This window comes from Fusarium venenatum, assembly GCF_020744135.1.
Source record: "Fusarium venenatum strain MPI-CAGE-CH-0201 chromosome Unknown EDB82scaffold_1, whole genome shotgun sequence".
NCBI classification, from domain to species: Eukaryota; Fungi; Ascomycota; class Sordariomycetes; order Hypocreales; family Nectriaceae; genus Fusarium; species Fusarium venenatum.
This window is the reverse complement of record NW_027072129.1, coordinates 7,202,882-7,215,436: the sequence shown is the minus strand read 5'-3', so window position 1 is coordinate 7,215,436 and position 12,555 is coordinate 7,202,882. Positions and strand designations below refer to the sequence as shown.

The window sequence follows — 12,555 nt, the reverse complement described above, 5'->3', positions numbered from 1 at the left end:
ACTGCACAACCTAGGTATGATGGAATTTTATGTATACCAGCCCCATACGGTAACGTCGGTTGCTGTTCCACTGTTTTTGGACCCCAACTGCTCCAGTGCAATTAACACATAGTGGAGCTACGAGTTATTAGGCTTAACTTAGTAGGGAGACAGGACGGTAGGTATACCTGCCTCGATCTAGTCGTTACTTGCTTGCTCCTCAGACAAACGACGCACTGCGTCACTTCGCATCGCATCGCATCGCATCGCCGCCGCGTTTTGTTTCCAACCAGCCCCCTTCTCCATTCGCCTCAATCCTTCCCTGTAGCTAACTTCAAGGGAACCTGTATCGAAGCCTACACGTAACGGTGCAGTTGTCACAGCCAATTCACCACCTTTCGACATGGGGTTCCTGGGAGTGTATCGGGCTCTCTACGGCTACGTGCCCCAAGCCCAGGGTGAGCTCGCCATCAACGATGGGGACTTGCTTTATATTCTGGACAAGAATGGCGACGATGGCTGGTGGAAGGCAAAGAAGAAGGCCGGGGCGGACGACGAGGAAGAGCCAACCGGCCTCATTCCTGGTAATTATGTCGAGGAGGTAAGCTATCTCGAATAATCCGTCGACGTCTACAGCATTGGTACTAAACTGTCTTCTTTACTTTTCAAGGCCCAACCTGTAGAACATGCTCGAGCTCTCTTCGATTATACGCGTCAGACTGATGAGGAACTGTCATTCCACGAGGATGCTATTCTGAACGTCTACGATACGTCGGATCCTGACTGGATCTTGACCGGTCTGGACGGCGAGTATGGCTTCGTCCCTTCAAACTATATCGAGATGGGAGCAGCTGCCGAAACTGCTCAACCTCCTTTGCCATCACCACCGCCGGCGCTTCCCTCTAGACCGCCAGCACCTTCAATCTCTGAGCCTGAACCAGAGGCGGCATCTCCGGACCTACCGAACGAAACTGCGTCTCCTCCCCCAAATCCTGCCGCTGCTATTGCGGGTGTAATGCACAACCGGTCGGTTTCTCAACAATCTCAGCCATCCGCAACTCCGCAACAGCCACCCGCAGCTCCGCGACAGCCACCTCGCGCATCCGTCACCTTCAGCGAACCCCCTGAAGCTGAGGATGAGCCTATCCGATCGCCAACCCTACCCGCCCGACCAAGGGTTCCCGCTCCGCCATCGCCTTCTTATGACGAACCTCCCTCTCCCGCATACAACCGCAGCTTTCAACAAAGCCATATAGACCCAGACCGACGCCAAGATGTCGAGCGGACCCCTGGCGGCTTCCACATGTACAACATCAACGAAATGATCTCTGTTATGGGCAAGAAGAAGAAAATGCCTACAACTCTTGGAATTAATCTTCTGACAGGTATGATATTGGTTGCTCCTGAACATGCTTCCGATGGGCCTTCTCAAGAATGGACTGCCGACCGCATGACACATTACTCTCGAGAGGGAAAGCATGTTTTTATGGAGCTTGTACGCCCAAGCAAGAGTGTCGACTTTCACGCCGGGGCAAAAGATACCGCAGAGGAGATCGTTAGTATGCTGGGTGAGTTGGCTGGTGCCGTGCGTTTCGGAGATCTGCGTGAAACAATTATAGGAAATCAAGGCAGCAGTGGTGGCAGTGGTTTGAAGAAGGGGCAGATTCTATATGATTTCATGGCCCAAGGCGACGACGAGGTCACTGTCGCAGTTGGAGACGATGTGTTTGTTCTTGATGATACCAAGAGCGAAGAGTGGTGGCAAGTTCGCCGGCTCAAGAATGGTAAAGAAGGAGTGGTTCCCAGCAGCTATATTGAAATTACAGGCTCCGTCGCCTCGCCTTCGTCTGGCGGCATCAACTCGGCCAAGTCACTCGTCGAACAAAACCGTCTCGAAGAAATCAGATTGACAAAAGCAGCCATACAGGCTGGCAAAGAACCTCAGCAGGTAGGACCGGGAATGCCTCTCCCGGAAAGGGGCAGCAGCCTCACAGCACGAGAAACTGGTAGTAATTCGGGACAACAGCGGAGTCGTCGAGAAAATGAACGAAACGACAGCGGTAACCAAAGCCGATCAAAATCCAGTAAGTGGTATTACTACGCATCGTGCTCTATACACGGTAGCGAATCCCTCGACTTCGATCATATTTCTGACTTGACTTCTTAGAACCGGACTCGTCCAAGGTTCGCACCTGGACCGACCGATCCCGCTCTTTCAGCGTGGAAGCCCAATTCCTTGGACTTAAGGATGGCAAGATTCATTTGCACAAAATGAACGGTGTCAAGATTGCAGTGCCTATCACAAAGATGTCACGCGAAGATCTAGAGTATGTTGAAAACTTCACAGGTATATCCTTGGAAGACGACAAGCCGCTGGCCGACGTCAAGCGAGCCAGGTCTGCCGAAAAGAAATCCCCGGAACGAAGTCCCACAGCTGGTGCGACTATAGACAAAGATCCGAAGTCCGACTACGATTGGTTTCAATTCTTCCTCTCCTGCGAGGTTGCTGTGGGCTTGTGTGAGCGTTATGCACAAGCATTTGTTAAGGACTCTATGGACGAGAGTGTGCTTCCCGATGTTGATGCCACCTCGCTGAGAACCCTCGGGATTCGCGAGGGTGACATTATCAAGGTCATGCGTACTTTGGATGCGAAGTATGGCCGTAATCGCGGTGGGAAGAGAGGAGCAGCTGATGCGGCTGATGGTGAAGGGGGCTTGTTCTCTGGTCCTGGCGGTGCATTGCGAAATAACACTCGCAAGGGCCGTCCTGCACCAGCAGTGCAAACAAGCGATGTTGTTGACGCCAGTGCTTTCTCCCGAGGCGATTCGTCTAAGAATGGCGAAGACGGTGCTAAGTCGCCCTCACCGGCAAGCCCCTCAAACAAGAATTCCGAGCCCCGTCAAGCAGCTAGTACTGGTTTCGATGACGACGCTTGGAATGTCAAGCCGAGCAAGCAACAATCGCCACAGCCTCCTGCTGAAACGAGCCAAAAGCCTGCCCCTGAGCCAGCACCTGCATCACCACTTCCTCCAGCACTGACTGGTTCCATGCAAGAGCTATCTCTGCTGTCAACACCCCTCGAACCCACCAGGACAGAACCAGCACCGGCACCAGCACCAGCACCGGCCCCCCCTCAGGCACCTGTCATCTCTGCGCAGCCGACCTCCTCAGCACCAACCGGGGCTACCCCGTCGTTCTTCACATCTGTCGCGCAAGCAAGGCAACGCCCTACTCCGCCACAAGCGTCCTCCGGGGGCTCTCTTGTCCCGCCTCCACCTCAGCGGCCCCTCTCTGCACCACTGTCAGCTCAGCCAAGCGGTTTCGCGCCTCCTCCCATGATGCCCCAGATGACAGGTGCCCTGCAGGGTCAAGTTGCTCTTCCTGGCCAGAGCCTGAGTGATCTTACGCAAGCTCGCTTGCAACAGCAATACACGGCTCAAATGCAGCAACAGCAACCCCTTCAACAAATGCAGCCCAGCATGACTGGATTCCCTGGACAGCAAGTCCCCGGACAGATGCCTTTCCAAACTGGCCCTGGACAATTTATGCAACCGATGATGACAGGGATGCAGGGACAGAACCAGTTCATGCCGATGCAAGCTCAACCCACTGGTTTCCAACAATCGTTCCCTGCCACGCAGTCGATGTACGGTGCCCCTACTGGAGGCATCAACAGCTATCTGCCGCCCGCTCTTGAACCACAGCGAACTGGCATGCCTGGTTTGCTTCCTCAAGCAACTGGAATGTCGAACATGGGTAACATGGGCGGCATGAACAACGCGCCAACCCTCCAGCCTCTGCAACCACAGCAAACTGGACCAGCTCCTCCTGTTCGATTTGGCGTGACAAATGACGCTAAGAAGTTGGCTCCTCAAGCGACGGGGCGAAGGGCCAACCTGTCGCAAGCAAGTAAGTCGATGTTCCCAGCTACTTTGTGCTGCACAATGCTGACATTATTCATAGCTCCCCAAAATCCTTTTGGATTCTGATTCAGGAATCGCCTGTAACAATTGGACGTTAGTGGCCGCGTCGTTTTGCAATCTGGCGAATACTCTGGACACATCTCTTCATATCTTGTATGCGTGCGTTGACTTTATCAGGCAGGATCGCCTTAGAGTCGAGCGCAGAATAATAGTACTATATTCATGACTGCTCCCGGCTAACCTGGATCAGTTTGTTCTCATATCTTAATCTATAAGTCTATGCAAAACCATGCGTTGATATCTAAACATGTGACAATCCTCAACATCATATCGTTGCTCTTTGATAGATCGATCAAACAACCAAATGCAAAAGACAAAACAGAGAATGCGAAAGCAAAAACCATCCTACACTCCGTACCTTGCCAAAAGACTTGACGTAAGCTCCAAGATCAGCTGTAAGCACACAGTGACTGCGAGCCTAGCTAGGTTCAGCAAGGCTTTTATTGTCACTTACGTTTCCTCTTCAGCAAGTGAAATCATGGCGAATATTGACCAACTGATGCATAAACCCGGGGACCAGGACTGGGGCAAAAGAAGATCAAAGCAGGCGTTGGTACCCGAATACTGGGAAAATGGACGCTAGACTATGCGCAGATATATGTTGCCATTGCTCTCAACTCGTTCAAGCCTTTCGTCGACGACCGCCACTGGCCTTGGATTGCCCTGTTGCCACAGACGAGAAGTTAATCTCGGCCTCGGTAATAGGGCTTTCTTCAACCTTTTCGTGTGACTCGGAAGCCGGATCGAAGCGCTTCCGGACGGCGCGAACCATCATGAAGAACCAGTAAAAGTTGAGACTGTTCAGAGTAACGTTGCTTGCCAAATACGCAACTCCAATCCACATAGGTACCGTAGAGTCTGGGTGAGCGAACGACATGGTGGGCATCATGAGAGCCTTTGTGTCAGGGTTTACGTTGATGGCAGACCACACGTCGCGGTAGACACGGAAGGAAGAATATGTTCCGTATACAAGGCGGCAGGAGAAGAAAGTGAACAGGAGGGCGATACCGTTATACAACTGCGCCTTGGTACCGGTCATGTTGAGCTTGTCCATGAACCAATGAACGTTGAGGAATGGGGTAGAAAGTTCCCAAAGGATAAAGACACAGGCGTAGTGGTTGAGAAAGGGGCGCTGTAGAATATATGTTAGTGTTCACGGTCCCATGAAACATGAAGCGGACGTACGAATCCCAGTGAGTACACAAGCAGCGCAGCAATCGCATGCGCGAGTGTTCCTATACCAAAGACATCGAAGTTCAGACTGGTAACGACGAGATCCCAGAGAAAGTACCCAGCGGCAAGGGCTTGGATAAAGCCAGCGCCACCAGTGTAACCCCAAATGCGCTCCTCCCAGTTCATGTTGCTCATCTCGGTATCGACAAACATGACCCATATAGCCAGGGCATTAATCAAGCAGCTCTGGACCATGGAAACAACATGAGCATCCCAGTTGAGACGTCGCTTGCGGGACAGCTTGGAGTAGTGCTCCGGAGCTAGAAGATTTGAGATCCATGGCGAGATTGGCCAAAATATAACGGAGTATAGCAGCGCGGCGGCAAGGACTTCGTGAACGTGTAATGGTAGAGTCGGAAGATCGAAGTAGTCGGCAAAAGGCTGTACCTTCTCGGACAGCCATGCAATAGGCGGCAAAGGAAATGGGTCTTTCATGATGGTTTGCGTGAGCTGCTTCGATGGTTGGTGCAGGGAAGATCGAGGCCAATCTCAAATTTGCCAGAAGAGAGGGCGAGGATGTAAAGAGAGAAAGAGACCGAGGCAACGCGATGTGAACCAAGTTATGCTTCCATTGCAGTAACTTAAGTGCCCGTACTCTAGCAGGTTAGCAGGTATCACGTCTGTTGGGGGAAGCTCACGTGGGACAACCACGGGTAAGGGTCCGCTGGGAGGGTCCGTCTTAGATCTACGAAGCACTCACTCAGTGCTTACCTATGTATATCTGTCTTTGTATCTTAATCCGTGATTCGTACCGTGCCGCAACCTTTTGAGGAAGAATTAATGTATAACGGCCACTTTGATAGGTTTAAATTGCTCTATGGCCTAGACGTTGGGATTGGGGTAAGCAATCACCTGTGAGGTTTTTTTACTTATAGTGAGTTACTTGATGTCAGAGGGTGCCACCATTGTTCTGCAGTACAACCCCACCACATTAAATCAGCTCCCTTTAGTCTAGGTACTGCAGTCCAGCTGCCACATCATTCATAAGAGCACCCGATCATCCTTGACGTCGACCAAGTCCAGTCACCACCTGCTACTGGGTCTTGTGCGGAAGCTTGATAAAAAAAGGCATATACATTGCTTATTTTCGCATGACTCGAGTCTAACACAGCTCGTGTCTAGTAACACATTTGTATCCTTATTGGCGCGAAACGAACTCGAACATCAGTCGCATTGCATCGCATCGTGTCACGTACCCATACGACTTACGATCCATCATGGCCGAAGCTCTGAGGGAGTTGCTGGCCCCTGAACAGACAAACGACCCAGCTGCTCTGGAGTATCTCACATACCTTGCCGAGCGACAATCCAGCTTTTTGCAAACAACGGAGCCCCAAGTCCTATCCCAGACGTCGCATTCTCTACTCCTCGCTATACAAGCTCTTTCGAAAAGATCTCATAAACCCATCGTCGATTCAGCAGCCAGTCATGCTTCCTTAAGGAACTCTCTCCCGACGCTAGCCCAGCGAGCTTCCGATCTCGTCCAAGCAGTACCTCGTCTAGATGCTCAGGCTGAACACTTCTCGTCAGCCTTTGGTAAGGCTAGCGACAGCAAGCTGCTTGCCCGAAGGAAACAGACTCTGCTATTGCTTCGAAACTCCGAACGACTAGTCGATGTCATGGAGATGCCCCTGCTTCTCTCGTCTGCTGTTTCAACCGCCCCAGTCAATCATTCCACCACGCTCGAGCTCTACGCTCATGTCCGCCGTCTTGCTTCCCTCTACCCAGATTCACCGCTCGTAGCATCGGTAATGGAAGAGGCAGATGCTGCTATTCGGCAAATGGCAGCAGATCTTATTGGAACACTCAGGGCGCCAAACCTCAAGCTCGCTGCAGCTGTCAGAACCATGGGCTGGCTGAAACGCATCGTCCCCGAGCTTGTCACTGACGCCTCGACAGAGGACGCACTTCCAGCCGTATTTTTGGTCTGCCGTCTATCAACGCTTTTGGAAACTTTGGAAGCACTGGAGCCTTTACGAGATTTAGCAGACGAGGAAAGACTTAGGAAGGACAAGGCTACAACCACATGGTCGGGCGGCCAACAAACGGAGCGCTACCTGAAGCGGTTCATCGAAATATTCCGCGAGCAGAGCTTCAGTATTGTCTCCGTGTTTAAGAGTATAAATTCAAGTTTCTCACCCCAGGCGGTCAGCAGTGAGGACCCTCTGGGAACCTTGCCGTCCCCAATGGCCAATTTCCCTTTGCACATGGTTGAGATGCTTGTGGAAACCCTACGCACCTACCTTCCCACCGTCAAAGATCAGACATCGAGAGAGAGCATCTTGACACAAGTGCTTTACTGCGCTGGAAGCTTGGGAAGACTTGGCGCCGACTTTGGCCTTCTCCTGGCCTCGATCGGCGGCGTTGAATGGGTCGAGCTTGTCAAACGCCATCGTCTCTTGGCCGGACGTCTCGAATCTGTCATAGGCGATTACCATCGGGGCAGTCAGGCTGGTGTCGGCACTGGGACAAGTGGCGTTGGCGCTGGTGTGAACTGAGTGTGTCATCCGGTACTACACATGGCCATTCTTTACCAACACGTGCTAGATGCACCAAAGCGGGGCCGATTCCTTCAACGGGGTCTGCCCTTTTTAGCCCGATTTTATCTCGTCATGTCACTCACTCAATCCCTTCGACGTGTGGCTCAAGTCTGTGACTGGCCATGGGTATTTCAATTGCTAGCTCGTCAGCTCAACATAACGATGCAGCTGTATCGTCTCCAATGACCGAAAAAAGAGCTTCGCGGCCGGCCAATTCAGGTATGCCTTGTCTCCACCGTCTGGTTCCAAGGACCGGGCCTCTCGGCGCGGACCGGTCTTGATCGACGTCGGGATTCACAATCTGACACCTTCACAGCCCGTCACTTTGTATCTGGTCTTGGCTCTGGTGTAACCTCAGCCGTTCTATTGCAGCCGTTAGATCTTCTTAAAACACGAGTACAACAGTCTAGAAGCTCATCACTTGTTGCTACTTTGCGCGAACTGAAGAAATCCTCAAGCCTGGTGCAGTCGCTCTGGAGAGGCACTGTTCCCTCGGCACTGAGGACCGGGTTTGGCTCAGCCCTCTATTTCACGTCACTGAACGCCATACGTCAACATGCGCATCAGACGGGCATTCTTGGTCGTCGTCTCCAGACACAAGGCCGTTCATCAGTGCTCCCGTCGTTGACGAACTCAGGCAACCTGATATCGGGCGCAGTCGCAAGGACTTTTGCTGGCTTTGTCCTGATGCCACTTACTGTGATAAAAGTTCGCTTCGAGTCCAGCCTTTACTCTTATTCCTCCATCATGTCTGCCGCGGTTGACATCCGCCGGACTCATGGCTTGCGTGGTTTCTTTTCTGGATTCGGAGCCACTGCGCTGCGAGATGCACCATATGCTGGCATGTACGTGCTTTTCTACGAAATGCTCAAGTCACGGCTCGGAGCTCTGGCGTCCAAGCCTGCCGCTTCTGGTGACGGGCAGACTAGGATGCAAGCTACGCTGGCCAGCTCAGTCAACTTCACCTCTGCGATGCTCGCCGGCGCAGCATGCTCGATAGTTTCAAACCCCTTCGATGCGGTCAAAACTCGTATTCAGTTACAGCCGTTGGAGTACAAGAATATATGGCATGCATGGTATAAAATGGTGACGCAAGAGGGCGTTCGATCGTTGTGGGATGGCCTTGCTTTACGAATGAGTCGCAAAGCTATGAGTTCGGCACTGGCCTGGACTGTTTACGAAGAGTTAATCCGTCGAGCTGGAGCGAAGTAACTATATATTGTGTACAATAACTGTATCAAAACCTCACCACTAAAGTACAAATAGAGCATTGCCACTTAGTCAATATAATATAAAAGGTTCCGCTCGAGGTCAATGTCTAGTCTTCCGATCTTACGCCGGGCGCACACCGGCCAAGTACATTAGAAGCGAAGGCGATTTGCTTCTGCGACGGCTGTGCTTATCTGACTTTTTGCGTACCCACTCAAACTCTGGCTCATCCCTTCCGTGTCTCTTCTCCTCGACCATAAGCATCTTGCTCCGCTTCTCACGGATTAGCTTGGTGTGTTTCCATAGTCGATCCTGTTCCCATTCGGGAACCCAGCGTCGGATGAGTACGTAGTCAGGATCCTAGAAGTAAAGTAAGCTCATCGTGTCATGCGTGAATTACTTGGACTTTGTCCATCATATGGTTCCGTACCGCATCAAAGTCGAATTCAACACCAAACTCACGCAATGACTCGATGGACAAGTGACGCCGAGCCATGCGTGTATAAGTTGGGCGAGCAACCTGGCCAGCTGGGTGAGGAGGGACGTTAGCAATTTGGTTGACAGGAGCGTATTGGCCGGCTGGATGAGGAGGGATGGTGGCAATTTGGTTGACAGGGGCGTATTGGTGGGCTGGACCTGGCATCCCGTGCGGTAGAGGCTGCTGTTGAGGCCGAGGATTAGACTGTTCTTTCTTGATCCTTTCCTTCTTCATGATGGCCTCGATAGCTTTGTCATCAAGCCCGGACTTGATGAGATCTTCTTTCAGACGCTTTTGGTACTCCCTGTCTTTGGCATCTTTATCGGCCTTCTCCTTTGCTATGCGATCCTTTTCCGCTTGTTTGTAGCGTTCAACGGCTTCAGCAGCCTCCTTCTCCTTCTGATCCCTGAGTTTCTTCTCTTTTGTAATACGTTCGAGTTCCCTCCGTTTATAATCCTCGACCGCAGAATTGGCCTCCTTCTCGCGACGTTGCCTCTCTTCTGCGGCCTCGTCTTCTTCCTTGAGCCGTCTCAGCTCAATGTCCTTTTTAATCCGATCTTCCTCCTCTGCACGAGCTTTGCGGCCCTTGATCTTTTCTAGCTCGCGCTTGGCCTGCTTGAGCTCTTCCTCCTCTCGAATCTCTCTCAGGCGTCGCCGTTCTTCCTCCTCTCGAGTATGAGTAAGATGCATCTTCTCAAGCTCTTTGCGGGACTGCTCTGCTTCCCACTCTTCACGGTATCCCTTGACTAGCTTCCGTTCGTCTTTTTCACGCTGTCGCTCGTCTCTCTCACGGGAGCTAGCGAGCCGGTTCTTCTCAAGGTCCTTACGCGCTTGTTCGGCCTCCCACTCATCACGGAATTGCTTAACTAATTTCCGCTCATCCTTCTCACGCGCTGTAGCAATTCGCAAGTCCTCGAGCTCCTTGCGAGCTTTCTCAGCTTCCCATGCTTCTCGAGTCATATATGCAGATGACCGAGACCGAGACCGAGAACGGGATGATGATGACGATGACGATGACGATGATGAGCGAGAGCGTCGCCGGCGAGACGATCGTGATACTTGCTTCTTGCGACGATCATCCTCATCATCAGAAGACAAATCATTATAGATTTTGTTGGTGATGATCACAGGAGCTGGAGCTGGCGGGCTGCTTGCACGGCGTTCCCGTGTTCGGGAGTAGTCCCGGGAACGGGAGCGAGAATTAGATCGGTGTATGCTTGTTATATTGAGGCGATCAGCTCCGAGGTAGCTGGGTCCCGGAGGTGCGTTGAAATAGTTTTGGGGACGTTGAGGACTTGCGACATAACGAACGCCCGCCGCCGGAGACGGAGATGGTCCACGTTTCTGGTAGCGAACATCGTAGTCATCCTCGTCGTCGTAACTGTAGTTACTTCGGCTCATCTTGGCAGATAGATACTAGCTCGCCGAGTGAAGTCGATATACTGAGACTGGAGTCTGGTAAGAACAGCAGCGATTGTCAGTAAAGATACGAAATATAGTGGGGAGTAGGAAAAAGAAGTAAGCAGAAGAGGAGCAGGAGGAGCGACAGCGGCTGATATAAAAGAGCCACAACCCACAGATAACAAGGATCATCCGTCGTTCGGAGGGAACCGCTCACCGGGCTATTTGCTATAGGGCTGGCGTTAAGAGAAGAAGAGGGGGTGGGGGCTGAAACTGAGCGGGGGCTAAATCCATCTGAACATGGTCCCTTGTTCCTCGGATTGTCAGCAATATGATGTGGTTTTAGGTAGATACGTCGCACAACTTGGCGGTCCCATTGTAGAAGCAGCGGTGAGATTTGAGAGGTTAAGGACTGATCAAATGTGGTAACAGTTATGTGCTGTACTTAACAACTGGTCTAAGTGTGAGGTGTCAATACTCGGTGGGTTCCTCGAGCTGAAGGCAACAAAATGTTCGTCTGTCGAGCTACTGTGCTTCATCAACCCCGACCCTCCTCATTAGGATTGGCGCCACGCTTTGGGTCTTACAGGCGCGAGACGATCGCATCCTAAAGCAGCATTGCGTCTGCCCGTGACCACAGCCTCCCTCGGTGGTCGCGTTGACGTTGAGAGGTAAATGGTGGTGCTTTGGTGGGTTGATTAAGGCGCAGACGTAGGGTTTCATGGTAGCAAGATGGGTGACAAGGCGGCAAACTGGCGCTTGATGAAACCAAGCCGCCGAGATGCTTGTAGGTAGGAAAACTTGGCACGGTCAATAAGTAATCGAGGTAGGGCAACGATGAAACTGAGTATGTGATTCATGTTGCAAGCTTTTTATTGCTAGCTTTATTTGGCGCGAAGCATCTGCTCAATATGCTCGCGGCTATTCTTGTGTGTAGTTTCCAGGTACAGCAACCTCTGACTGAGCTTGTCCACCTCTCCCTCCAAAGTTTGCGTCTGGCCCTCGAGCTTCTGTCGAAGAGAGTCTACAGGCAGTGAGACGAACCTAGAAAATGTTACAACAGCAGTCAGACATCGGACCATGAGCTATAGTGGATAGACCAGTAGGGGTATGTTTCGGGGAGAGAAGGGTACATACATCTTTCCAACACCTTCATACACCACCGCGTCAGAAGGAAGAGTAGCCATCTCATTCATAGTCAGCTTCACAAGGCGCTGTTCGCGCTGCTTTGAAGTCATTTGTGTACGGGCGAGGCCAATCTGCTGCTGGGCCACCAAGGCCTGGCTTTCGATCTCCCGCACCAACTGAGTGTCCAAATGTCGTTAGCGGCCTCTACATCGGACAATGCTGAACATGAAGAGTACGGTTGGTAAAAGGAAATACCGGGGAGTATATACCTTTTGAAGAGCTTCGTTTGGGATTGACATTGTGTTAAGTGAGGTGTAGAGGGATAATAGTGTGGTGTACAGAGTGAATGTCAGTATTGGAGAGGTACAGAGTACAAAATAGGTAGTGGCCTAGCCGTATATGATAAGATAAGATAGAAATGATAAGCGTATAAACAAACGGGCTTGGTATTTTTCTATATTTTAACCACAAATAAGTATAAATGATGTACAATAAGCTACTGCTTCAATAATTAAGTATATCAGGAATATGTAATTTTTATAAATTTAAATTTAAGTAGCTAGCAATATTAAATGCAGGGCTTGACGTCTTGGTTGGCGGATG

At 51.4% G+C, this 12,555-nt stretch overlaps 5 protein-coding genes across 5 annotated transcripts; 2 read left to right on the top strand and 3 right to left on the bottom strand.

The window, feature by feature from the left end:
• The first annotated feature begins 150 nt into the window (after positions 1 to 150).
• Positions 151 to 4,129, top strand: EDB82DRAFT_489121 (uncharacterized protein). Its single transcript, XM_025729689.2, has 4 exons — positions 151 to 580; positions 650 to 2,063; positions 2,147 to 3,889; positions 3,944 to 4,129. The coding sequence occupies exons 1-4, from the start codon at positions 383 to 385 to the stop codon at positions 3,967 to 3,969; spliced, it is 3,381 nt and encodes a 1,126-aa protein (XP_025588889.1). The 5' UTR covers positions 151 to 382; the 3' UTR covers positions 3,970 to 4,129.
• On the bottom strand, positions 4,130 to 6,048 carry EDB82DRAFT_489120 (TLC domain-containing protein). Its single transcript, XM_025729690.2, has 2 exons — positions 5,149 to 6,048; positions 4,130 to 5,095 (listed from the first exon to the last, which is right to left on the bottom strand). Exons 1-2 carry the CDS (start codon positions 5,629 to 5,631, stop codon positions 4,586 to 4,588), a joined length of 993 nt encoding a protein of 330 aa, XP_025588890.1. The 5' UTR covers positions 5,632 to 6,048; the 3' UTR covers positions 4,130 to 4,585.
• A 365-nt stretch (positions 6,049 to 6,413) lies between these two features.
• Positions 6,414 to 8,972, top strand: EDB82DRAFT_572064 (mitochondrial carrier domain-containing protein; the record flags this gene model as incomplete). The annotated part of the gene is made up of 3 exons (XM_025729692.2): positions 6,414 to 7,683; positions 7,905 to 7,955; positions 8,053 to 8,972. 3 exons carry the CDS (start codon positions 6,414 to 6,416, stop codon positions 8,946 to 8,948), a joined length of 2,217 nt encoding a protein of 738 aa, XP_025588892.2. The 3' UTR covers positions 8,949 to 8,972.
• Positions 8,973 to 9,008: 36 nt separating this feature from the next.
• Positions 9,009 to 11,168, bottom strand: EDB82DRAFT_71203 (uncharacterized protein). The gene is made up of 3 exons (XM_025729693.2): positions 11,042 to 11,168; positions 9,376 to 10,878; positions 9,009 to 9,305 (listed from the first exon to the last, which is right to left on the bottom strand). The coding sequence occupies exons 2-3, from the start codon at positions 10,822 to 10,824 to the stop codon at positions 9,069 to 9,071; spliced, it is 1,686 nt and encodes a 561-aa protein (XP_025588893.1). The 5' UTR covers positions 10,825 to 10,878; positions 11,042 to 11,168; the 3' UTR covers positions 9,009 to 9,068.
• A 540-nt stretch (positions 11,169 to 11,708) lies between these two features.
• On the bottom strand, positions 11,709 to 12,251 carry EDB82DRAFT_521147 (Prefoldin; the record flags this gene model as incomplete). Its single annotated transcript, XM_025729694.1, has 3 exons — positions 11,709 to 11,868; positions 11,962 to 12,128; positions 12,222 to 12,251. The coding sequence occupies 3 exons, from the start codon at positions 12,249 to 12,251 to the stop codon at positions 11,709 to 11,711; spliced, it is 357 nt and encodes a 118-aa protein (XP_025588894.1).
• Between the last annotated feature and the right edge of the window lie 304 nt (positions 12,252 to 12,555).